The following is a 25,789-nucleotide window of genomic DNA, read 5'->3' on the forward strand; positions in this document are numbered from 1 at the left end:
ACCTGCCTTAATTAGAAAGCTTGTGTGCATGCGTGTGCTACCAGCTAACTTTGCTTTTAATTAAACCCATTACACAACGCTCGGCTGATTAGTGCGCCATAACCTAATTTGCCTGGATGAAGATGGACATACACAACCCAGTAATCAGATTAATTTGTATACATCTACTTTTACACATGTGCTGTTGGTAGTATGCATCGATACGGGTGCATTGGCCTATGGAGAGATGGCTGAAGCAGAATGTCTGGGGGTTGGGTGTACCCTCCTACAAATAAACCAGAACCCTTTGCAATAAGCTGAGTGTCCAGCACATGCATTTGTCCCTGGGTTTAGCTGAACGCCAGCCCCCGGTTACCTGCTTTGATTTGAGATGTTTTCTATTTTGTACGGTGAGGAAAGGCTGCAGAAAGCTGGCCTGGGCTCTATGGGGTCTGGCTGGAAAGAGGAGAGGAGGAGAGGAGGAAGATCTGAGAGCTGTGACCGCGTTAAGAGGCCCAGAGCCATCGGGTGCCGCCTTCAATAGAATCATAGAATGGCCTGGGTTGAAAAGGACCATAATGATCATCGAGTTTCACTTTTTCCTCAGGCAAGATAATAAAACGATACAGCCAATAAAGAAGAAAATCACCCCCGGCTCTTCTCCCTCCTCACTCCACGTCCCCATTTCAGACAGCACCGCACCACCAAAAGGGAAACTCCAAGACAGCGCCGCAGCCGAAACCAATAGAGGCCCTTTCAGCTCTGCACCAAAACGGGCCGTTTTTGCCCCAAACACACGGAGCCCACAGACTCCTCAGATATAACTCCGCGTCTCACACCGCATTGCTCGTTTATTTGCTGCTCATACAGTCGTGAAGCCCACATACAAAGACCATACATGTTTTATTTCGGCTCGATTTTTTTTTTTCCCCTCTTTTTTTTTTTTTTTCTTCCCTCTAGGGACAAAACGTACACAAAAGGGCAGGGAGAAAAAAAAAATATCATAATAAAATAGAACACAAAACCAACCACATCATTACAGTTTCATACAGTGCAGAAAGGAATTAAAATAGGTGACACCGAACTGTACAAAGTCAAGGCAAAAAAAAAAAAAATCATAGAGGGGGAACGGAGGGGGATAATCCTTCATTATATATATATTTCTATAAAAACATATGGAGGATTGTCTTTACACAGAGACCGGGGTCGGTTTAAAATTTACAGAGGTTAACTAAAAAAAACAAAAAACACCCAACATCTATATGGCAAATATTGCCAACAGAGCTCCACCGCTTTAATACTGATCAACTGAGACTCCTCGTGTCTCCATTATTAGCAACAACGACGACGACAATGTAGAATAAATAACAGAAGGAGCGTGGCTGTCTCTTTTCAAAGTGCCTTATTCTCTCTGCATAGGGTCCGGTCCTGCGGTCTTTACGCAGGCAAAAATAAAAGGAAAAAAAAAACGTAAAACAAATTAAAGAAAAAGAAGGTATCGACGGCTAAAGAAAAAAATATGATCCCTCTGAGAGATTTTTGGAAAAAAAAATAAAAAAAGATTATTTTTAGGAGTGAGGGCTCGATGGGAGCGAAGGGCCGGAGCGGCTCTCCGTGCTCGGGGTGCTCACAACCCCCGCTCCGGCTCTGCCCCCGATGGATGGGGCGGCGGCATCGCTCAACGCACTCGTTTAGAGAGCTGATTTCGAAAGCTTCGTTCGCAATTTCTTTTCTCTTTTAAAGGACATAACCCCCCAAAGCTCACGTAGCAAACCTTTCAACCCAAACTCGCAGTCGGAGATTTCAAAGATAAGGGGCAGCGGAGGGTTTGGGGGGGGGGGGGACTGTTTTGTGTTGCTTTTTTTTTTTCTCTCCCCCCCTCGCCTCTCTTCCAGCCTACCCCGACCCAAGAGAAGAAGAAGCAGAAGAAGGCAGAGAGCGTCTTTGATTAAAGACACGTGGTGGAGGCCGGGCCGGCCGATGCTCAGCCGCGGGGCGCGCTCAACCCCGGAGCCGCCCGCAGTCGGCCCCGCCGCGCTCAGCGGTCCGCTCCCCGGGGGTCCCCATCTATGGGGACAAACGCAGTCTGCAGAACCCCCCCCCCCTCCTCTTTCCTCCTCCCACAGGGTCCTGGGTGAGAGGGGGGGTCGTTCCCCGGGTCAGACCTCGGCGGCCTCCGGGAGGTGGTGGTGGCTTTTCCGCCCCGTCTCACATAACGCACGGCTTGATGTCCTGGTATGTCACTTGTTGGTGGTAATAGGAGCCGCTGCCCGCTGAATGCATGGAGGAGGAGGCCATGGCGTTGAAAGAGAAGACGAATTCCTTTCTGTCGCACATGCTCGGAGACTGGGAGTGATACCGCGGGATGCCTGCGGGACGGGGAGAGAAAACGGTCAGCCATCATCATTATATTTACCCCCAAAAAAGGTCGAGCGTTGGGAAGAAAGCGATGTCGGGAGGGGAACACCCGCCGCCCGCGAATCGAGGTTCAGTTGCACTCCCATCGCTCCTCTAAAATGCGGGCAGGTGCCGGAGAAAAGCCCGCAGCTCCGACCCCGTTCGGCCTAAGGACATTTCGTTTTGGTTTGGTTTTTAATTCGTATTTGTATTTATTTCTCCACGTTGCGCCTGCGCGCAACCCCCGCGGGGCGCAGAGCGGAGTTATTCGGCCGCTCCCGATCCGATGGCACAGATTGGGCAGAGGGGCCGAAGCCGCCCATGGAAACCCCCCCTCTGCTTCCGCGGCCACTTCGAGACGGGCAAAAGGCCCCGAAAAATCGGGACTGCGCTCAGTAGGAGCAGCGCAAATCTGCGCCGGGCTCAGAAGGATCCCCTTTCATTTTTGGGTGTTGATCTGAGACGTTTCGGGCGGGCCCGGGAGCCCCTTTAGGACTGATTTTTGCTTCATTTCCCAGCGAAATCGCTGCGCCGATCTGCGGTTTATTGGCGGAGTAGGGCCGAGGTGGAGGCGGCGGGTTCCGGCTGCATTCCGCTGCCCTCGGCCCGGTTCGGCCCTGCGCTGGGCTGCGCCTTTCCGCCCTGCCTTCGTGCTTCTCCCCTACCACCCCTCCGCTCTACACCATTTCTGCGGTAATTTCTCTCTTCTTGAAAACCGAGAGCCAAACGCAGCGACCCCAAACCCTTCCCCTCCACGGCCCCGAAGCGATGCGGAGCGTTTCCCGCATCCCGAGAGCCTCCCCGGGCCCCGAGGTGAGCTCGGGCCGCAGGACGGATCCCAGCTCCGAGCTCCCCGTCCCTCCCCAGGCTCAGGGCCCGGCGGTCCGACGGCAGCCCGGACGCTGCCTTCCCCCCGAGCAGCGGCACAGAGGAGCCGTGGGGAGCGGGGAGCCCCCGCCACCGACTTCCGTATAGGCGGAGGGAGGCGTAGGGCCTGGAAAATACAAGCCTGAGAGGAGCGGATTGCTGCGGCGTGAGGCTGGAGGGACGGGGAGGAATGGCTAAGGACACGGGCGGCAGCCACTTTTGTAGGAAAACCCTCGCTTCGCTGGGAGCCTCCTCGAAGAGCTCGGCGGTATCCTCTATTGGTGCCCTTTTCTTGTTACTCCGCCACCTCCTATTTGCTGCGAACCCCCAGGACCCGTCCCCGGCCTCCCCTTCCCGCACCCGTCGGGCCCGGCCCAAGGAGCATCCAAGGGGGACGCGGCAGCTCCCAGCCCCGCAGCAGCGACGGAGCGAACCCCGACGGTGCGAACCGCCGCATCCTCCGGCAAAGACTAAAAGGACCGCTGCGTCCCCTCGGGGAGAGCTGCGTTAAACCAACCCCTGGAGCCGGTGGCCGCGGATTCCCCCCCGTCCCCCCCGGTTTCCATCCCCGCGGGGTTCTCCCACGCGCGTCCGCTCCTCACCTTGAAGCTCGGCAGTGTTGTGGCTGTTCTGATGCAGGTAGGGCTGATCGAGGGAATGCGTGGAAAGGCTGGAGGACAGCGGGTTGGCCGCGGGGTTGCAAGGCGACAGCGGCTGCTGCTTGATGTAGGAAGCTCCCGTGTTTAAGGCGGCCGAGGCGGAGGGAGCCCACGCAGAGGCCGAGCTGGAGTAAACCGAGTGCGGTTCCATCACCCCTCCGCCGGGCAGCAGCGGGGAGGCGGGCACGGAGCTCTCGTGGTGCGGGTAATCCCCCGCCGAGGAGCCGCTGCAACTGCCCATGTAGGAGTGCCCGCCGTTGGAGGGCAGGTGGGGCACGGAGTGTCCCGCAAGGCCCATCCCGTCCACGTTGCCGGCTAAGTGGCCGTTCATCATGCCCAAACCCCCTTCGAGGGAGAGGCTGTTGGGAGGGCAGGAGAGCCCTCCGGCCGAGCCCTGGAAGCTGTAGCTGTCGGGGAGGTGGTTGAAGCTGAGCCCGTTCATCATGCTGTACATGGGCTTCAGCGCCTGGCATTTCCTCCTGAAGCCTCGGGGCCGGCGGCGGAACGAGCCCTCCTCGAACATGAACTCGCTGGCCGGGTCGATGGTCCAGTAGTGGCCCTTACCCGGGCGGCCCAACCCCTTGGGCAGCTTAATGAAACACTCGTTGAGCGAGAGGTTGTGGCGAACGGAGTTTTTCCAGCCCTGGTAAGAACCGCGGAAGAAAGGGAAGCGGCTCTGTAAGAACTGGTAGATCTCGCTGAGGGTCAGCCGCTTGGAGGGCGAGCTCTGGATGGCCATGACGATGAGAGCGATGTAGGAATAGGGCGGTTTCTCCGGCCGCCGGATCCCCGCGTTGGTTTTCTTCGCTTTAGGGCCGCCGCTGCCCGGGGCTCCGCCGCTGCCCGGAGCGCTGTTGCCGCCCGGTCCGGAGGGAGCGGCGGAGGCGGCGTCCATGGCCGAGTTTTGCGGCTGCTTCTCGGCCACGGAGGACATGGGGCCGTAGCTGCTGTGCACCGCGGGAGGAGGGGGCTGAGAGGACAGAGCCTGCTGCGCTTCTGCAGTCATCTACGGGCAGCTCCGCGGCGGCCAGCCCCGGCCCTCCTCCGCCGCCCCCCCCCACGCGCCCCCCCAAAAGGCCACCGCGCTGCTGGGGGCTCGCCGCGATCCCCCCCTACCCTCCTCCTCTTCCTCCTCCTCCTCCTCTCGGCCCCCGGCGGGGTTTGTTTCCACCGGGAGCCTTCACCCCTCAGCGGATAAACAAATGGCAGCGACCCCCCCCCCCCGCTTTCCCTCCTTCTCCTCCTCCTCCTCCTCCCACTTTATCCCTAAATCCGAGCCCGGCTGCAGAAGGGGGGCCGCGGGGGGGAAAGCTGCGCTCGGCTGCCGCGAGGAAAAGCGGGCGGCCTCCTCCCGTCCCGCTCCGTGCGCCGGGGCCGATCCGCGTCCCGCCGGGCCCCCCACCTCTAGCGGGGCCGGCGCTGCTGGGAGCTGCTTCCCATCGCGGCGGCTGTCGAGTCTGCCCCCGGCCCTCCGCTCGCCTTTTGCTTTATCTCTCTCCGCGGCGTCTGCCGCTCCTTTGACAGACGTAAGAGCGGAGAGGAACTCCCCGCCCCGAGCGGCTCCCCCACGCCCTCCCGGGCGGCCCCCTCGGCCCTCCTGTCCCGGCCCCTCTCCGCCGCTCCGCAGCTTTTAAAGAGCCCTTTCCACGCAGCGCTCCGCATCCCTGCCCACCTCCGGAGTGGGGGGGGGGGGGGGGGCACGCGTGACCGCGGCCGAGCGTGGGGTCCCCGCACCTCTTCCCCCCTCCCCCCCCGCGCCCCCCCCCCCCTTTCCCGCACTGCTTCTGTTGGAAACTACCGGGATGGGGAGGGCCCCACGCGGAGGGGCCTCCGAGCAGCGCGGAACCTCCGCGGCCGCGCAGTGGAGAGGAGGCGCTGCCCCGGCTTCGGTGTCCGCTCAGCGCGGAGCTTCACCCACTTAAACCCCCTCTTGGTGCGCTCTTTTAAGCTCGGCGGGCCCGGGCAGGATGTTTATACTGAGCAATGTAAACACGGGCTCGGGGGTGCTTTAATAAAAAGAAATCGGCGAAAACTCCCTCTGCCTCTCGAAATGCCCTTTTCTGCCTCCGCCGCCGGTCCGGGGATGGGAACGGGCTTCGGTCCCCTCTCCCGTTCCGAGGTTTCTTTGGGGCTCTTTCGCTTTCTTTCTTTCTTTCTTATATATATATATATATTTAACTTTAGGGGGGAGGTTGTTTATAAATCTGCGCTTCACAAACGGCTGAATGCCGAGAGCCCCGTGCTCGGCTCGCTCGGATGCCGCACACACATTCACCGGGCTGGGGAAGGGGGGGGGGAACGGGACGGGAAGGAGAACGGGAAGGAATAGTCCTTACCGCCCCCCCGCTTTCCTCCCAACCCTCCAGAAAAAAAAAAAAAAAAAAAAAAAAAAAGCCCTTTTCGAGCATCTTCCCATCGGGAGGGCTGTCGCTCGCTCGAGGTAAGTCGCTTTAAAGCTTTGTCACCTTTCTTGCGCGTTTAAATCCACGCTCGCGATGGGGGCTGTTAGGGTCGGGGGTTGGGGGGGGACACGGCACGGCGGCAGCTTTGGCTGCGTAGGGTGCGAGAGGGGCAATGTGCGGCTCTGAGGTCGGGGAAAGGAAGAGAGAAAGGAAAGAGAACACAGGGAATAAGAAGAAATTTTCCCCTTCCACCCCTCACCTCCCTCTAAACCCCTCCGACCGATGCAGGCCGCGCTGGAGGGCTGCGCCGCTAAAGAGAGCATCCCCAAAGCCCCCTCTTTCAGGTTCGCTTTTAAAGGATATATATATATATACACATATATATATATAAGTACTATTATTATCACGTTTTGAATGATAATTGAAGCCTTCTTAAAAAGAGGGGCAGCGGATACCGATCGGGTTTCCGAACTCCCTCCGCGTTATTGGCGAGCAGTTGCGAGCAGCCTGCAGGGCGCCCGTCCCAACAGCACCGACAGGGATTTCGCATGGGGGGGCTTCCTTTTCTTCTTACTTTTTTTCCTTCCCCCCCCCCCCCCCCCCTTTTTTTTTTCTTTTTTTAAACCCTCCCTTCCTTCCCTTTCCCGTCGTTTTCTCCCGCTCCGCAAATAAAAACAAATCCCCGTGGGAAACGGAGGCGGAGGGGGAATTTTGGGGATGGGAGAACCCCCAGAGCAGGGAGGGCACGGAGGCAAACCTTAACCCCAAATTGGCACTGTTAGGAAGTCACCCCTCTCCCGTCTGCTCGCAGATTTCGGGCGGACAGTGCAGATAAACCCTCCGCTTAGCGATGCTTTCTATTTATCTCGGGGGCAGCGCATCGCTGATTCCCCCCCCCCTCCCCACACACACACGCAAACCCACCCCGTGCCACGAAATGGGTATTTTTCACCACTCTGAGACCGAATTCCCCCATTATTCCCCCATTCTTCCACCCCCCCCCTCCTCCCCCCCAAAAGAAACTCCCGGGATGGAGCTCGGGAAGCGGCACAAAGAGACAGCACAAAACCCACCTTCAACCCCCCCCCCACCTCCAGGGCAGCGCTCCCATCGGGAAATACATCTCTGCGCGGAAATCAAAGCGTTCCACTCCGGACAGAACCGCTCAAAGCGCCTTTCCCCCCTCCCCACCCCATCCAGGAGTTTAGGTTTTATTTTTCGGGGGTGTGAAGGTTCGGTTTCCGATGGATTTATGCCGTCCGGAGGACGCTGACGTGGAAATAGATGGCTCCGATTTTTATAGGCCTCGTGGTGGGAATAGGAGGAAAGCTGGAAGGTTTTCTATACGGCACAAAGAAACGGGGAGTTGAGTGCGGGACACGGGGGTGAGCGAGGGGGGTCGTCGGGTCTTTATTGCTCTCCCCAGAAATAGAACCTTAGGATCGTGTATAAGGGAAAGAAGTGCCTCCTGGGCCGGGCGGAGGAGCGGGGCTCGCTGGTTGCTGTTGTTTGCTGTCGGTTTGGCTGTTTGCATCGGGTCCGCCCCCAGCGAAGGGGAAGGGGAGATGGAGGGGGTAGGGGGGAGCAGGAAAAAAATAGGAACTGGAAAAAGAAAAGGATGATCGGGAGCAATGAGGCAATTAGCCCCGCTAATCCCGACCCGTTCTGTCCCGTTTTGCCGGACCCCGCTTCCCTCACGGCCTCTTCCCCCCCTTCCCCTCCCTGAAAGCGGGCCGTGTTTTGTGTAAAAATAGACAAATCCGAGCTTTCTTCCTTTTCCTGCGCCGAAGGTATTTTTCCTCGCTAATTGCTTAAGTGAAGTCAACCCCGCGAGCAGGCCGCGTGTAACCCGAGGATGGAAATGGATCTAGGTGGGACCGGCGGGCGCTGCTCGGGGTGTTCCTGCCGCCCGGACCACCCAGAGAGAGGGGAGGGACCGCCGCATGTCCCCCTCCCCCCCAACCCCTCCATCCCCATCCCCTCCTCCGCTGCTTCGCATTAACGCCGCCCGCGGACCCCCCCCAACCCGGCACTGCCCCCACTCCGCTCTGCTCTCGCAGTCCCCGCCGCCCCGGGTCCGTTGCGAATCGATCCCTAAACGTTTATTTAGGGCCGAGGGGTGCGCCGTGCCGAAAGCCTTTAGGCTTTATTCGGCCCACGTGCTGAGATCTCCGCACCGAACCGAGCGGAGGAACCCTCTGTTCCAACCCCCCCCCCCCCGCCTCCCCATCGCCCTCAGATCCTGAGAGCAAAATTCCCCCCTCCCCTTCCCAAAACCGACGGCGTGGGGAAAAGCTTTGCCCCACGCGTGTCCGTACGTGCACACAGGGGAGGACATCCAAGAGGAATTTTGGGGACGAAACACAGCAACACTGGGGCTGCAGGGTTCTGCCAAGCTGAAGTTCAGGAGTTGGTCAGGAGGGAGAAGCGAAAGGAAAACCGTACAGATTTTCCCCCTCTTTGTCCCTCTTCCCCCACCCCCCCAAAACAACCCCCCCATCCCCCCCCCAGAAATAAAAGCCCACATTTTCCATGACGTCCACCGGTGAAACGTTGCAGCGCAGGAATGCACAGCCCTGACAGAGCCGCTCCCCGCGGCACACGGCCGTCCCAGCGCCCCGCAGCCCCCATTACACGCCAGAGATCTTTTATATATCTGCGGGTGTTTATATCCCTGCTCGGGGACGGGGAGCTGGGATGCTTTCCCAGGAGGGATGCTGTGGGAGAGGGAATATCGGGAGAAGGGATGGAGCTGAGCCGGAGAGCAACGAGAGATGCTCTCGGCCGCCCCCGATAAAACAATTGATCCTAAAGGCGAAGCGCAGATCCGGGTTGAAACGGATTTGGGGCGTCGGGGCTTTCTCCGACACGGTTTTCCTGAGGGGTTTCCCTCCAGCGACCCCAATAGGAAAAGAATTGGGGGTCGGGAGGGGAGATCGGAGCTTAATGTGGGTCTTTAAGGAAGGGAGATGGGGACTCCCCGCTCCGTTCCTGCGCTTCCTCAGCGCGGCCCGAGAGCCGGGGCAGATTCGGGGCGGTCCTCCCGGTACCGGGGCTGAAGAAGAGCCGAACCCCCGAGAAGGCACCCCGCTTCTCCCAGCTCCTTCGCAGAGCGCTGTGCCACGCATAAAAAAACAAAACCCATCGTTCTCAGCGTTTTTTTAGCCTCACATTCCGGTGGGTGAGAGGTAACACGGGAACTTCGGTGCCTGCAAAACATTTCGCTCCTCCGAGCCTTTCGAGGGCTGGGAATCACCTCCATTTCCCCGACGTGCCCTGGAGAGAAACGGGGACAGCGAGGGGCTTCCCTGCGTCCGCACCCCGCCCGGCCCCGCCTGGATCCCTCCATTACCGATCTCCATTCGTTGGGTTTTCTTTTGTTAGTTAGTTAGTTTGTTTTTTCCCCAACCCGAAACTAAAATCCCCGTCGAAATTCGAACCACAGCGCTGCACTCGGAGCGAGGGCCACCCGGTTCGGGGTTCCGTACAAAATCCGCACGGGGAGCTGCGGGAAGTCACAGCGGAACGAACGCGAAGGGGTACGGCATGGGGCTGCTATCCCCTGCCAGCCTCGGGGGACAGCGTGGACTATAGGGATCGCTATAGGGAAAATGGCAGGGAACCCGGGAGGACCCTACGGTGCCCTCCCTGGTGTGGGATTCTCGGAGGGAGAAAGGTGTTTTGCGAAGCATCACGCGGCCCTGAGGGGACAGGAGGTGACAGCCCCACACCAAATGTCCCCGGGCTCCCCAGCATGGGGGTGTGAAATGAAATCCACGATGAACGCCGTCTGTAAATTACAGCCGCTCACTCCGAGGGGGTGAAGGGTCGGGGCTGCCAACCCTTTTTGCAGTGTCACCTGTCGTGCAGGGCGGCCCGGAGGGGCAAAAAGGGCACGGGGGTCCGCGGGGACACACGGCAAAACGATCCACGCGGGAGGCGGCCGTTCCCCGTGGGGAGACGGAGAGCATAGCGGCTCCCAGCGAAGGATGCTGAGGGCAGGGAGAGCGCTGTGTCGGCCCTCGGGTACACGGGGGAAACCCGAAGCGGTTGTTTTTGGATTGCGAGAAGGTCCCTGGGGCGGCAAAAGGGCTTTATCCCTTTGTCCCTTTGCTTCGTGCCCATAGGGTCCTGCCCTGCGCTGCTCAGGGATCCACCTGCAAATCCAGCCCCACAGCTCGGAGCATCCCTCTGGGTTCCGGGGGATAAAATGACCAGTGGGGCCATTTCATTTCAAGCATAGGATGCAGATGTCCGTGCAAAGGGCAGCACGCGTGGGGTGTGCCGAGCAGGGAAAGGCCGGCGGGGCTGCGTCCGAGGGGAACCTCCTGAGTTCTTAACCTTGCCTCTATAATAAATCTCAGCCCCGCTCCAAACCTCCCCCCCCCCAGAGCCCAAAGAGAGGAGTTTCAGGACTGGCGTTCATAAACAACGAAAAGAATCCCCGTTGCAAACAGCTGCGGCTCCCTGCTCGCTTCTCCCCTCTTTGCAGAGATCTGGGTTAGGCTTTCCACGGAAACCCTCCCGGCAGAAACTATTTTCCAGCACTTTTCTTAATGAGCGAATTCCCAATTAACGGCGTATCCCTTATGTGGGGGACCCGACGGCTCCGTAATGTACCACAGCGCGAGCTCTGGGGCCGTATTGTGGGGTGCTGTGGGTTTATGGGCCCCACTTTTGCTTTCAGTTTCCCAGCACAGAACTATAGATATATATATAAACACTAAAAAATTGGTTAATTGCCTTTCCTACCTCCTTAGGAAAAAAAAAATACACAAAAGAGTGAGTAGTAAAATTATACTTTTTGGTCACTAAGCCAAATATTATCAGCGATATATATATGTGTGTATATATATATATATGTATACATACGAAAGCATATATGCATATGTGTGCATTCAAAAATGAATTGCAGGGAATACAGTGCTCGGTTGGTCGGCGTTCTGAGGAAGGTGTTGGGTGAGTGCATGAAATACCCGAACCGAAGTGGGAAGGGTTTATATTATGCCCCGCAGTTAAGCGGTTTCTGCGGCAAAATCACTGCAGTTTTGTGAGCATCGTGGGAACGGTGCAACCATTTCCCCCGGGTTTATTGGGGAATGGGGTGTGAGGGTGCGGGAGAGGGGGGAGGAAAGGAGAAGAAAGCTGAGGGGGAAGAAATACTGGCGCAGAATTCGCTATAGGTTCGAATAACGAAGCTAGAAATGATGCGGTTCTTCCTATTTCAAACCCGCTTGCTGAACCGTAAAACGTCGCAGCGCGTTTTGCAGAACACCTTCAGCACCGCGCTCTGATTCTCCCTTAAATCTCACTGCTAAAACCGTCGCAAAGCCGTTTTGCAAAGAATCCCTTTTAAACCGGTGTGCGTGGAACTGTCTGCCCGTTCCCGTATCGGATTTGGGGGCTGTCTGCTAGCAAAGATGCTGCGTGGCCGTGTAGCAATATTCCCCCCCCCACCCCTTCGGCCGCCAGAGTCGTTCGTTTTCCCTATGGGAACGATCCCACCCGCAGCTCCCAGTGGGACGGGGCCGTCTGTGTCCCTCCCCACGCATGTGGGACGGGGCAGCCATCGGGGAACGGTAAAGAGCATCGAAATGCTCCGTCTGCACGGCTCCGGTGGGCGGGGGGGACCCACGAGCAGGCAGGGGATCCCGGCTGTGTGCAGCCGTAGGGATGGAGGGAAATACGCAGCGCCCGCACTTCGGGAAGGGGAGATTTCGTTCCGTCGGTGGGGGATGGAGAGAGCACCGGGTCCGGGCTGCCCTGAGATCGGTCACTGAGAAGAGGAGGATGTGGAGATGGGGAGTGGAGGGGGACGTAGTGCCGAGAGTGGGGGGAGAGTGCAAGCGGGGAAGGAGAAAGGTGGGGGAAAAAAGGACGACGTGCAGAAACAAGGCAGAAAATAAAGAGCGGGGGACAGAGAGAGAAAAAAAAAGGAAGAAAAATACAGAAAAGAGTGAAAGACAGACAGAGAAAAAAAATGAAGAAAAGGGAGACAGCGAGAAAAAGAAAGAAAGAAAAGAGGAAAATAAACGAGAAAGGAGGGAAAGAAAGATGGAAAGAAATATATAGAGAAAAGAAAAAATGAGAAAATGAAGGAAAGAAAGAATGAATGAATGGTGAAAGACAGAAAATGAAAGAAAGAAGAAAGGAAGGAAAGGGCAAAACAGAAGAAGGCAAAACAAAGAGAAAAAGAAAAAAAAAGAAAAAGAAAAAAAGAAAAAAAAGAGAAAAGAGAAAAACGAAAGAAGGAAAGGAAAGGAAATGGGAAAAGGAGGAGAGAAAGAAAAAGGAGAAGAGAAAGAAAAAGGATAAAAAACGAAAGGAGAAAAAAAGAAAAAGAAAAAGAGAAAGAAAAGAAAAAAGAAAAAGGAAAAAAAGAAGAAAAAGAGAAAGGGAAAGAAAAAGAAAAAGAAAAGGGGAAAAAGAAGAAAAAGAAAAATAGAAAGAAAAAGAAAAATAAGAAGGAAAGGAAAAGAAAAAGGACAAAAATGAGAAGAAAAAGAAAGGAAAAAGGGAACGAAATAAGGAAATAGAAATCAGAGTGTGAAAGAAATAGTGAACATTAGAAAGCATAAGAGTGCATAAACAAACGAAATAAAGGAGAGAATGCTAACAAGTAAAACAGAAATGAAGAGAATGGGAAAGCGAGAAATAGTGAAAGAAAGACAAAGAAAAACGGGGAAGTAGAAAGCGAAAAAAAAGAGGGAAAAATAAATAAGAAAAATAGAGAGAATGAGAAAAAGTGAGAGTGAAGGGGAGGAAATAAAGAAATAAAGAAAAAAGAAGTAGAAATGAAAAAAAGAATAAAGAAAGAGGAAGGGGGAAGGGAGAGAAGGAGAAAAGAAAGGTGGAAGGAGAAAGGAGAAGAGAGGGAAAAGAGTGAGAAGGAAAGAGAAGGAAGGGAGGAAGGGAGGAAGGGAGGAAGGGAGGAAGGGAGGAAGGGAGGAAGGGAGGAAGGGAGGAAGGGAGGAAGGGAGGAAGGGAGGAAGGGAGGAAGGAAGGAAGGAAGGAAGGAAGGAAGGAAGGAAGGAAGGAAGAAAAGAAGGAAAGAAGGAAAGAAGGAAAGAAGGAAAGAAAAAGAAAAAAGAGAGGAAGAAAGAAAGAGAAAAGGCAAATGAACGCCCCGCAAAGCCAATCTCAGGGCGCAGTCAGGGCGGTCACCCAGGCACGCAGCGCTGTCGGGTCAGAGCGGCGCGGCCCCATCCCGTCCCATCGGGAGGTGCCGCTCACCGCATCCCTCCGCACCGCCAACCGGGGGAGAAAAGCCCCGAACACCGCGTTCCATATTTCGAGGAGTTCTGCGCGCTTTCGGGGTTGTTGAAATTTCGCTTTGATGTTTTATTGCCTCTCTCATCTTTTCCTGGAGAGAGGAACCGGCGCTGTGTGAGCACCCCGTACCCCCAACCCCCCTTACCCCCGGGCAGGGCCACAAACGAGAACTGCCATTTCACACCGATTTCACACCGATTTCACACCCATTTCACACCCATTTCACACCCATTTCCCCGGGGTTGCCCCGCTCCGCTGCTGCCCCGCGGCTCCGCGCAAATTGCGCGCCCGCTCCGCGCCTCCTCTGCCTGCGGTCGGTCCCGCATTCGCTCGGCCGGCTCCGTAGGTGGCCGTGTATATTTTTGTTGAAGTAGTGTTTATGTTAATGAAAAAGTCTGAGATTACAAACAGACCACTGAACGCCCGGGATGTTGCTGCCGGATTGGTCTACGTTGTGTATTTTAAACCTAATCAGGAGCAAATATGATTTCCCCCCCCCCCCCTCCCGTGTATGTGTGTGTGTGCATTATTTTTAGCAGAAAGACGTACGGGATGTTTGGGGAGCCCCGTGCCACCCCTGTCCCTTTACCCAGTGATTTCGGAGCTGTGTTTTTCCCTGTGTGGCTGGGGAGGGAGTGGGGATGCAGGGAGAGGTGTCAGAGCAGCTATCCGAGAATTACCCCCAGAACAACGAAAACGATCCCATTGCTCCTGGAAAGGGAAAGGAAGGGCTCAGCTCACCCCCTCCGAGCTCCCTCCGACCCCATAGAGGGGTTTCCATGCGCCGGTGGCAAACGGGTGCGCGTCCCTAAAGCCTCGCCTAAGGGATGGGGTATCCTTTCCTTTGGGTATTTTCTTTGCCGGGAATTGCTGGGCACAACCTGAAATTTGCATCAAAAACCCCTTCCAATTCGGCAGTGAAAAATGCCATTTACAATTTGCCACATGAAAAAAAAAAATAGATAAATAGGCAGAAATACTGATAGATTTCAGCCCTTGTAAATGCCAAGTGTGCAGCAATCAGTTCATCCATTGCTTAAAAGTGGAGGTCCGGAGAGCTTTTGGGTTTTTCTTTCAGGAGGGAGCTGTGATTTTCTTTGATTTCAGAGCCTTTTGGGGTCCCTTTGATTCCGGTTTCCTTAACAAAAAAAATCACTTCTGGAACCCCCTCAGCTGCTCCTATCTCCCCTTCCGTTGCTGTGCTGGTGAAGATTCAAAGAAAATAACCCTATTTTTGCAGACGTTCCTCTGCTGATCGATCACTCCCAGCACAGAGGGATGCATTTGGGGTCCCGGCAAAAGGGTTTCTCCCCCTTGACAGCTTTGCAAGCAACAGTGAGGCGGCTTTGGCATCGCCTTCCTTCCCAATATTTGCCTTTTGTGGGCAAAAGCTGTCGGTGGAGCAGAGCTCTCCGGCACGGCCAGCCGGAGGATTTGTGCACTCCGATGTTTTACTACTGTTATGATTCCTCATTGACTGAAAGTACAAAGAAAATCGCCGTGTAAACAAGTCGCCGTCTGAAGGGGATGTGGGCGAAATTCGGGGCAAGCAGAACCTCAGCAGGGATTTAAGGGAAGAAGGGAAACAAGGGGAAAACACGACAATCCTGTGTAAGGTTTTCTCTATGCAATGGCAGTATCACTTCGGAGCTGTGCAGGGTTTTTTTTCCCCATGTTTCATGGGGCAGAGGAGAGCCCTAAAGTGGTTTTTTCTCCCTGAGAATATCTGGATGGCATCGATCTGTCTCCCAACAGAAAGAAGTAGGTTCCAGCATGAGGCTTAGGGGGTTTCTTCATTCTCCCACCTGAAACTAGCAGTTTTTTTTTTCCATGAAACTGTATTTTATTGCATTCTTTCTTTTGAGCGGGTCAATCCCCCCCCTTTTCTTTTAACCTAGCAACATTAAGCAACGCTGCAGAGGGATTGTCAACACTACAGCATTTGGCTTTGGGGATAACACCACTGCTGTCGGAGCCAGGTAGGCCCTGCAGAGGTGGGGGGCAGCAGGATGGAGGTTGATGCCCCCCCCAGCGCTCACCCCCAGGTGCTCACCCCATGGGCAGCCCCCATGGGGTGACCCACTGAAGGACGGGGACAGGGGGTTGTCCCCACCATGGCACACACATGCAGACATGTGCACACACATGTGCACGCGTGTTCACGCGCACACCCTCCTCTAACCCCGCATCCGACCGCGCCGCTCCCGAGCAGCGCTAATGATGCCGCAGCACCAGCGATGCGGTGCGAGGCAAAAAGCAGATGAAAGTGATGTCACATTAATGTCAGCTCACAACTCGAGCCCACACAGCCTTGATTGCTCTTATTAATCTTGCCAATTTGTCTGTCAGCACTCAACTAATCCCTAAATAGCCTCCCAACAGGTGCTTTATGCTTCCGCCACATCGCTGCTCCCCGGCATCCCCCACCCTTCCCCCCCGAGCCCCGGAGCCCTCCTCGGTGACACCGTCTCTCTCCTGTCCATCTGGGAGCAGCTCCTTCCCCGGGAGGGCTGGAAGGGAGAGAGGCAGCTTTGCAGATGTTGTTTAGTCTGTGCACAGAGGGCGCGGAGCTGGGGGCTTCCAAATGGAAGCGATGGGAGGCGGGGAGGGGATGCTGGAGAAAATCACCTTGGGTTGGGTGGGGGTAAATGGGGGATGAATAACACCCCCCCCCCCAAACTGGAGTTTGCTCACATCACTGTGAATATCTACACTTATAGCACACGATGGTTGCATTGCTTTTATGTATCACTGGCTTGTTGGTTTTATTGAGAGGGGAGGAAAGCGTAGCGCAAAACCGAAGCTGCAGTGGAAAAGCCACATTACACCCTGAGCAGCTTTATCCTGCAATTAAGCCGAGGGTCAAACATTTCCTTTGCTGTGCTATCAGAAAATCCACTGGCTTATTGCAGTGTATATTTAGCTGTGAAGTTCCCGCTGAGCTCAGAGTGGAAGGCTGAAATTATTGTGCTCCATCCTCCCAGCACTCTTATTTAGCACAGTAGTTTTAAACACAGGTTTTGCATGCAGGAAACCCTACGAACCACTAAAGTGGAGCCTAAGCTGCTTTCCTGCATTAAAATAAAAAAAAAAAAAGAAAGAAAAAAAGGGATATATATACATGTATTTTGGTTTGGCAGCTCGCTGCATGGAGCAGCTCGCACGCAGCCTTCAGCCCCATGCGCTGCAGCTCACCTGGAGGATGCTGTGCTCTGCAGGAGGAGCTGCCAAACCCGGCTCTGCTGGAGCAGGCTCCAGTTTTACATCCGAAGTTGGCTCAGGCTGCTTCCAGCCCTGCGCTCAGCACTGCAGGAAGGAAGCTTTCAGGGCATCCTCCACTGCTCTTCCAAGAGATTCACCAAGGGGAGCCTACCCGCTGCTAGCGCTTGGGGCTGCTCATCATTAACCCTTGGGTGCTTCAGATCAGGTCCTGAAAGCCCTCTAAAAACACCATTTGCAACCTCAAGCCATTTCCCTCCATCCTGACCTGGGTTTATTATCGGGAGACAGATAGATTTTTCCTTCTTTCTCCCCATCCATTTATTTCAACCAATAAGACGATCCATCACGGCGCGCTGGAACCGACCTACGATCCGGGGATATTCTTAGATACTCAGCATGTCAGGAAACGGCTCACAGCCCCACTTGATGCAAATATTTGGACGAGCGAGAGGTAGGAAGGATTGTCCAAATGTTTACTGAAGGCTGTTGATAGCCCAAGGATTTATAACTGGCGCATAATGCCTGCCCCCACACAGCTCCTCTAGCAGGTGCATCCAGTTTCAGCATGACACATGGTATGCGCGTGCTCTGGGAACGGGGATGCAGGAGAAAGTGCTTTCACAGGTCTCGCCTCCCTCTTCCCATCTTCATTAAGGTTTGGAGAGGCAAGGCAGGAGCTCAGGATCAGCTCTGGTGATAGAGATCCCCAGCAGCAATTTACACCTGAAGGCAAAACTTAAGCATCGAGCCCGTTTGGTTGGAATTTCCCAAGTGAAACCAAGGCTCTGAATTATTTAGGCCCATTGTCACACTCCTTCAGTGCTGAGATGGAGAAATTCACATCATTCTAGCTATTCCCCTTTCCATTTCACTTCCTAACTCACACCACCAGGGTTTGATCTCTTCTTCCCCACAGTAATCCCTAATTACTGTTGGGGGGACATCACTGCCAACTGATTGGGTTTAACCTTTTCTGGTGTCCAAGGAGGAGCAGTTTTTTGGTGGCTTTGAGGACCCCAATGGAAATGCCCCAGCACCCACTGCCAGACAGCCCCTACACCACTGACAGAGAACAGCATGCTCAGAGCAGAGCACGTTGGCCAACTAGAGTTGGAGATACACTCAAGGAAAGCTTTAGTACCTTGCCCAAGGCCAACGAGCAATGGCATTCAATGGCAGAAAGAAGTCAGTTTGCTGATACCCTGTCCTGCATAACCCGTCGCCTAGATGCCCTCAGGTTGCAGGGAGACATCAGATGGCTCCAACACAACCTCCTGCTCAAAGCAGATCCATGGTTCATGCAAGATCAGTCCACTATAGCTTTGTGTAGCTGAGCCTTGAAAACCTCCAAGGACAAAGCCCAGCAGCCATGCATATGGATAGTTCAGGCAGCAGAGGAGCTGTTGGTGCCCTTGTGCCCATCCAACCAGGCTCTCAGACTCTGCCATCAGCTCAGTGGCTGCTTTGTCTGTAAGCATTCCTACATTGCATTACTGAGAATCCTGTGGAACAGGAGAAATGGGCACGGAGCTGAATCACTCAAGTCTGCTAATTGCCTTTTCCTCAACCATTCAGTAGGTTTTGACTATGCTAGGAACAAGAACGCATGCACTCAGCATGCTGCAGACGCCCAGACAACGTGCTTTTCTGTGTAACTAGCAGCAATTGTATCTGCTGCAGAACAGCCTTTAATTCATTGCAGCCCCGGATGGCAGAGTTTGCTGACTGCTCAGGCAGGAATACAATGGCCCTATTGTTTTGCTAAGGGAAGATTTCTTTGTTGCATGCTGCCGTGTAAACTGTATGTTTTCTATCTGTTACCTGATTCGTTTCGATGGAATCCCTTAGATAGGCTTAAGGCAATCTGCTGTCCTGCTCTGGAGCAATGGGAGAAACTCTGGGAGGCTGAGGACCTGGCCATTTGTGTTACCTCTATTTGGCTTGCCTGGAAAGAAGGAAGAGAATTTGGTGTTCTTCATGGGAGCAGAAATTGAGTAATAAAATACACGGGGAAAAATGTAGTAAGTGCTCAAATTCCAAAGTCATCTGCTGTGCTCGATGAAGGTTTTCTTTATATATCAAAAGAATTCGGTCCTGGTTTTGGTGTCACATTCTCAGCATGACCTTAAAAGTGTAGCTGTAACTCAGACTAATCCGGACTTCTCTCTCCTTAAACCTATTGCTCAACAAACACCCAACAGTGTGGAAATGTGTTTCCTAGATGAGAATCTTGAGCCATCAACGGGCCCCAAGCCAGAGGGATTCTGCAAATGCACATGGTGGTCATGTTGTGCACAGCCCAAAGCCTTCTTCACAGCTGTGCCAACCATGCTTCCATACCAATCTCTCCAATTTCTCTTCGTGTTAGCAGTGGGATTATCTCCCTGGACTTGTTGGGTTGTGGTATGGGGATAGTCTCCCTATAGATCTCCTTCCACAGGTGCTTCTCTCCCCAGACCCTTTGTGTAGATATAGTAAAGCAGGGGTTTAAAAGATTGGTAAAAGGATTGGATTTAAGGCGTTGCAGCCCAAAAATACAATCCTAAAACCTGAATTTGCCTGTCATCTGAACCCAGATGCATCCACACGGCATGGGGGCAACAGCAAGCTGTGGCAGAAGAGAGGGTCTTGTGCAGATATGTTCTCCGGTCTCTGTCACAGCAGTTTTAGGAGAGGAAGACTATGGAAATCCAGTTAAAAACTGCAAAACCAGTAGGATCTGGGCCAGGCTTAACCAAAGCAGAAATAAATCAGCTCAGCCACTGGTGTGTTTCAGTGCATTTGGGCTTAGAGGCGATGTGGGCGACGGCTTGTGGTCCAGACCAGCATGGTGCTTTTAGCTATATATAATTAGATGTTTTTTCTACTGCAAACCATTACTGACAGATTGAAAGGGTTTTATTCCACAGGATTTTTCCTGCCTCGTCTGCCAGGGAACAAGCAGGCCTCACTCAAGCTCTGCTTCGTTGGTGTAAATCACAGCATGGGGCTACCTTATCTCAGCCAGAGCCCCCGTGCAGGAATGCTGCTCTGTCCAGCCCTCAGGCCACCCACCCCTGATCCCGGGCTCCAGCATCTGCTCCAGGCCCAAGCTCTGACCCTTCAGAGACATATTTTTGCAAGGTCAGGAGGTTGGGTGGTAAAAGGGGAGTGGAGAATAGCAGGGGAACAGTGAAGGCTGGCTCTGCAAAGGGATTTCAGGAGGATGTTTACACTCGCCATTAAATGCAGGCTCGAGCCTGTTCTCTTCTCCAGATTCACCACCCATCTGCACTGTTTGCATGCAAGCATGCATGAGGCACAGGCACAGTCCCAGCTTCAAAGCCTTCTGGATGAGGGTGGTCCATGCATACTCTGCACCCTCGGGCCTTGGTTCTGCAACTTGGGCCAAGAAGAGCAAGGCAGGAGCAGTAAGACAGCCAGCCCTGCTGTGCATTGCTGGGTCCTTCACAGGGCAACAAGGATGCTTTCAGCACCAGTAAAAAAGTCATACAGAAAAGCCATATGGAAGAGAGGTGGAAGAAGGGCCTGATGTAGCTCTAGGCAGCCTGGTCTGGTGGTGGCGACCCTGCACGTAGCAGGGGTGTAGAAACTCAATGATCATTGTGGTTCTTTTCAACCCAGACCTATTCTATGTTTGGGTCAAAGAATGATTTCAGATGGAATTTTTCTCTGAAATTTCTGCTGCATTTGTTTGGAAGGGCCACTAACTGCCTTCATCCAAGAAACAGCTGCAAAGGGGTCTCTGGACGTGGCCTGACTATCATCAAGAACAAGGAGAGACTGTACTTGCATCACTCCAAGAGACATTTCAATTAAGAGAGAGCATTCCAAGCAAAATTCTAATTTTCTTAAACTGTTAAACTGAAAATGGGTTTACAAAATGACTTTTTGCACAGACATTTGTGTATAATTTTTTTCCTGAATGAAGAGGAAAATGTCATTTCCTTTCCTGTAAGAGCTGATCTCTACATAGCAGATGAAGACTCCAACCTTTTCCCAATGAAGTTAAGGGTTCGCTGTCCAATAGAGTGGGTTGTGTGGTGAATTCTTCCCTAACTACTCATTGCAGTAAACCATCCCAACTGCTACTGCAAGTGGTTGAATCACTAAGCCTGAGCTCCGGGAAGCCAGCCCCATCCATCCCAGCCCAAGCTGTATCTCCCTGGGGCTGGGTGCCATCCCCAGTGGTTCCGTTCCCATTCAACAGCCCCGAGGCCAAACCACCCACTGTAGCATCCATGAGTACAATTCCCATTCCAGCCCTTGCTTTCCTACATGGAAGCTTGCATCCTTCCCTCCTCCCTCCGCCCTCCCTGGTGGTGCAGCTGCTCGGCTCTGCGAGGGAAAGGCTCCCAGATGTGCTTGAGAGGGAGCGGGCAGAGTCCCGAATTCCACTCCGTGCTGAGCGGACTCTTTGTATATTTTGTTTTAAGGAGAAAATATGCATCGAGTCCTCGGAGAAAGGCTGGGGACCAGGCACGTCCCTGTGATCACACCGAGCACAGGGACTGCAAGCCATCCACCCTCGGCTTTTCTCTGCTTGTGGGATGGCAGCTCTCAGCACCATCAGCAGCTGAAGCCCATCTGCATTACACAACAGGTCCTTCAACCCTTCACTGCCTCGAAGCACCCTTCCAGAAAATGGGATTTTCTGCTAAAAGAAACCCAAAAAACAGGCACCTAACCGCCCACATTTGGTATTTTTGGCTCACGAGCCGTGTGCCATATCAGATCAATAAATATTCACACACTCCTAAGTGCTTTGTGAAGTAGGCTTCGTTGCATTTCAAGCACATTTAGCTGTGGCACTTGGTAGCTACATGGTTATTGCGTGAGACAGTACATTTATGAAGTGTTGGCCTTCACTTAGTTAATCACTTCATTGATGTGCAATATAAAAATAGTATGAAACTAATTGTTTCCATAGAAACAGGAACCCAGCAAATTATTTCGTATCACAGCTTGGCAAAAGAAAAAGAAGAAACTGCTGTAATTGTTCCCATTAGCAAAACACAGAGGATTCATGCTCAATCTCTACTACACTCAGCCTCACTCCTGCTGTGAATTAAGGGACGAAAAGTCAGCACAGAACCACAGAAAAAAAGCACAGAAACAAGCTGTGCTTTATTGAGTATTTGTTGTTCTGCCACCAAAACAATTTCCCTTCTGCTTTACAGGTTTCTGGCCAGCAGCTCCAAGGACTGTCACAGCCATGTTGTGCGTTTGGGAACGTCATGCAATGGGGCTTTAACTGTGAATGGAGGACATCCTGGCCCCACTATGGGTGGGATAAGAACAACTCTCACCTCAAAGGTGAGTGTTTGGAAGTGGAGGGGGGCAGTGATGGGGGCAGGCTTCCCTGAGAAGCAAATCAGCACACGTGCACCCAAAATTTCCCAAACCACAACCTTATGGAGGCTCTTTTGGCTGTAGGGTGCACTGATGACAGAGCCAGCTCCCACCATCTGTGGATTTCCTCATCCTGGCAGCTCAGTGGGGAGCAGCAGGTCCTAGCTAAATGCCTTGTGGTCCAGATGCCATGGACCATCCCCCCTGGATTCAATAAGAGCAGTGCCCCTACAACACCATGGTGAGCAGTTGCATGGAGGTTTGAGCCATCCCAGGGTGGAGATCACCTTCTCCATCCCCACATTTGCCATAAGCCCAAACCCAGCCCCATCACATGCAATGATAAAAAGGGAACTGGCAGCACAAAACTCGTTGTGATTTCCAGGCTGATGTCTGCACAACCCTACTGGCTTCTCCGAAAGAACCAAGAGACACAAACCTGTTCTGTCCTAAGGTTTCCCATTAAGCTAATTACTGCTAATTGTACCACTTGGCTATCTCACCAACCGCACCCTGAGCAGGGCTGATAGGGTATCAGTGAGATAAGAAGCACTCGAATAGCACAGGTAACAGAACTTTGGGAGGGGTTATCACCCCTACCACCCTCCTTTGGGGGACACTGAGGTCATAAGGATGTGTGCAGGGGCTGGCACACAACTATAAGCCTTTCAGGAAATGCTACCGAGGGGTTTTGGTGACTGTTCTCTGCAAGTTGCAGAGAAGCAAGCTGGCATTCATTTCATAGTAATTCCTTTAAATTCACTTAGCATGCGGATTATTTGTATGAGCTGTTTTTGTTGCCGTTAACACAACACTGTGGAAATGGAGGTTTCATTATTTCTCCATTTTTTCCCCCCTCCCACAGAGAAATAAATGCTGTTCTTTTAACAAATGCTGTATTTCTCACTTCATTTCTGATTTCTCCCCATCTCTGCTGGCCTACCTGAAGCAATTCAGCTCCCACACTGGCACTAGGTAGGGATTACTATCACCTGCTTACTAAAGAAGAGACTTGGACAAGGTGCTCTTATTTGAAAACATTTTTGGTACATGACTTGCAATAAGATACTTGGAATTTTCACACTCAGAGATATATTTTGTTAGGTGTATAGTCTCCCCAGCACATGCAGCTTCTGGCTGTGAGTGTATAAAAGCACATCACATCTGGCAGGTAAAACACACTGGCCACATCAACACCTACATGTTGTCTTGCACTCATATGTTTCAGAGCTTGCTGATGCAACTACTGCACCTCATAGAGGCAGGTGTGCTACACAGCGTGGCTGAACTGGGCAACTCATGGCTGAGTCCCCTCACCCGAGGCTTGGGATGTTGTTCATGTCCATTGCTCCATGTATAAGAGCAACACTGGAAGTCTGGAAAGCCAGTTAGGCAGACAGACAGACAGGACATTTTCTTCTGTAAGGTACCCTGATCATCTGCTCTTCCTTTCAGAGCCTGGTCTGCATTCACATTGGTTTAAGTTACCCGAGTTTCTCATTGTCCTACAGTGAAGCTCATAACAAAGCCTGTGGCCAGCTCTTTCTTCGATAATTCCTTTCCCCCATTTGTTTATCTCAAGTAGTGAGCTTTGTTCCAGGCCCAAAACCAAAAGCCTTTCTACCCTGTTCTCTCCTTGACTTGTTGCAGATGTAACGAAATAAATCTTTAGCAAGAACAAACCTTCACTTCCTCTCTCAGTCACAAACCCCAGGAAAGAAAAATAAATCACAACGTGAGCTCACCCGCTCTCGGAGGATACCACGTTACTCCTGAAGGCTACCACTCAAACTGGAGGTGTCCGTCCCTCAGAGAGATCAACGAATGCAGCAAATTAATGAGCAGCATCAGCCCAAGCTTTGACATGAAACCAGCCCTGAAAACAAAGCCATGTGCAGTGCCATGAGCCAGGCAATCCTAATTCTCCATGTTACCTTCCCATTCCGTGGCCTGTTGGTGGGACAAAGAGTTGGTACCCATGAAATCACCATTTTAAGTGTGGCCAAAGTCAAGAGCGGATAAAAGCCTGCCACGATCAGTCTGAATCACGGTTGATGTGATGGCCAGCAATGGTCAGGAGTGGGACTGTGCTGCTGGTGTGCTCCCAGCATTCATCCCTTGGGCACTGAGGGCCAATGAGTATCTCTGGCTCATCCCAAAACTCTGCCCCTCGTCTCCCCTAATCCACCTAATGCCTTTTCAACTGGAACCGGAAAAAGCAGCAGCAGGGTGTGTTTGTTTTTCTCAATTGGCCGTGGCAAAGAGGTAGAAATACACCTCCAAATAGCATTTCCTCCTCTCCTGAGAGAAGTCTCCGTATGAGAGCTGTGTTGCTCAGGAAGCCTCAAACCATCTCTGAATGTGACCAAATTATAACAGCTGTGTCTCCGGTTGACACAGGTCTAAGATAAAGACGGATTGACTTTAAGCTGGGAGTACAAAACTGCACAGAAGCAGCGATGTGGATTTACACCAGATAGCTTTTATTCCTTCAAGGATACTCAGGGGGAGATGAACCATGAGATACCCACAAATCGTGCTGAAGTCAGAAGACATTTGGCCCAGACACTTCAGGGGGCTGAAATGAGACTTTCCTCCTTCTTCTTCTTCTTTTTTTTAAACAAGAGATCTTTGCAGTTTTGAAACAATCCGTACAGTTAGCATTGAAGAAAGTGTAATTAGACACTTGGAGGACTGGAAGAAATTAACTCCAACCACAGGCTGTCACTCAGACCATTATTTAATTATTCTCCCCAAATGCGCAAAGCACTTAGTTTTAGAATAACAGGAAAGAAGTCTAACTCCTCACCAACAGCTCAGTCTCTGGATGGGGACACATGCACATAAAGCCAATGGGCTCCCAAGCCATAGGATGGGGACAGGAACAAGCGCCTTGGGCACAACTTTGGGCTCTGAAGGATGTGATTGATGCCTGAATGGCTGGAACCCAGTCAACGGGAGTGCCCAGCCCAAGGTGCAACAGGCTGCGGGAGAGAAGATCGCCTTCAGTTTCCAACATGCCAAGGAAACCACTGAGAAATTGCTGTTTTCCTTCTTCTGCAGCACCGGGCAGAGCCGTTGACTCACCCCTCGCTACAGAAGCCTGGCTAGAAAGAGATTATTGTGATTTCTGACTGTTTCTTTCCTAACTACAAAAGGCCCCATTCATCTGGGCTAATTTTGACGGGAGAGCAAGGGGTATCAGTAGCATGAACTGTATCTGAGCGTCTCGACCGCATTTCAGCAAGCCATGCTTGTTGGCCAGTTCCAGCCAGTGAAATGGATATCCTCCATTTCAAGCTTTTTAGTGGATCGTTTCTCTGGTTCTAAACAGAGGTATCTTTTCTGGCCGTGGCAAGTTTGAGAAGTACTGACGAAGCAGAGACGGCCATTTTCATGGCAGGAACAAGAGGCCATTTAAAAAGGGGGAAAGGGCTGTTCTGCTCGATCAGTGCACCAGCATTTGTCTACCTACATGCACCATGCATGTGCACCGAGGCTGGGCCCAGAACAGTGAATCTCTGCCTTATTTCCAAGGTCTGAACAAAACATACTTTTATTTTTATTTTTTGAAAATGCTAAATTTGCTTAATTGCGAGCCTTTGTGGAGCTCAGCTGGGACTGCCTGCGTGTGTGGGA

The 25,789-nt window shown here is 52.8% G+C and overlaps 1 protein-coding gene and 1 long non-coding RNA gene across 2 annotated transcripts; one reads left to right on the forward strand and one right to left on the reverse strand.

Annotated features, from left to right (window-relative positions):
• Positions 1-812: 812 nt before the first annotated feature.
• FOXF1 (forkhead box F1) lies at positions 813-5,406 on the reverse strand. Its single transcript, XM_414186.8, has 2 exons — positions 3,846-5,406; positions 813-2,348 (listed from the first exon to the last, which is right to left on the reverse strand). The coding sequence occupies exons 1-2, from the start codon at positions 4,906-4,908 to the stop codon at positions 2,188-2,190; spliced, it is 1,224 nt and encodes a 407-aa protein (XP_414186.5). The 5' UTR covers positions 4,909-5,406; the 3' UTR covers positions 813-2,187.
• A 9,524-nt stretch (positions 5,407-14,930) lies between these two features.
• LOC112533263 lies at positions 14,931-23,042 on the forward strand. Its single transcript, XR_006931202.1, has 2 exons — positions 14,931-19,921; positions 21,979-23,042. It is a non-coding gene; the product is annotated as an uncharacterized LOC112533263 (long non-coding RNA).
• The last annotated feature ends 2,747 nt before the right edge of the window (positions 23,043-25,789 follow it).

This window comes from Gallus gallus, chromosome 11, assembly GCF_016699485.2.
Source record: "Gallus gallus isolate bGalGal1 chromosome 11, bGalGal1.mat.broiler.GRCg7b, whole genome shotgun sequence".
Taxonomy (NCBI): domain Eukaryota; kingdom Metazoa; phylum Chordata; class Aves; order Galliformes; family Phasianidae; genus Gallus; species Gallus gallus.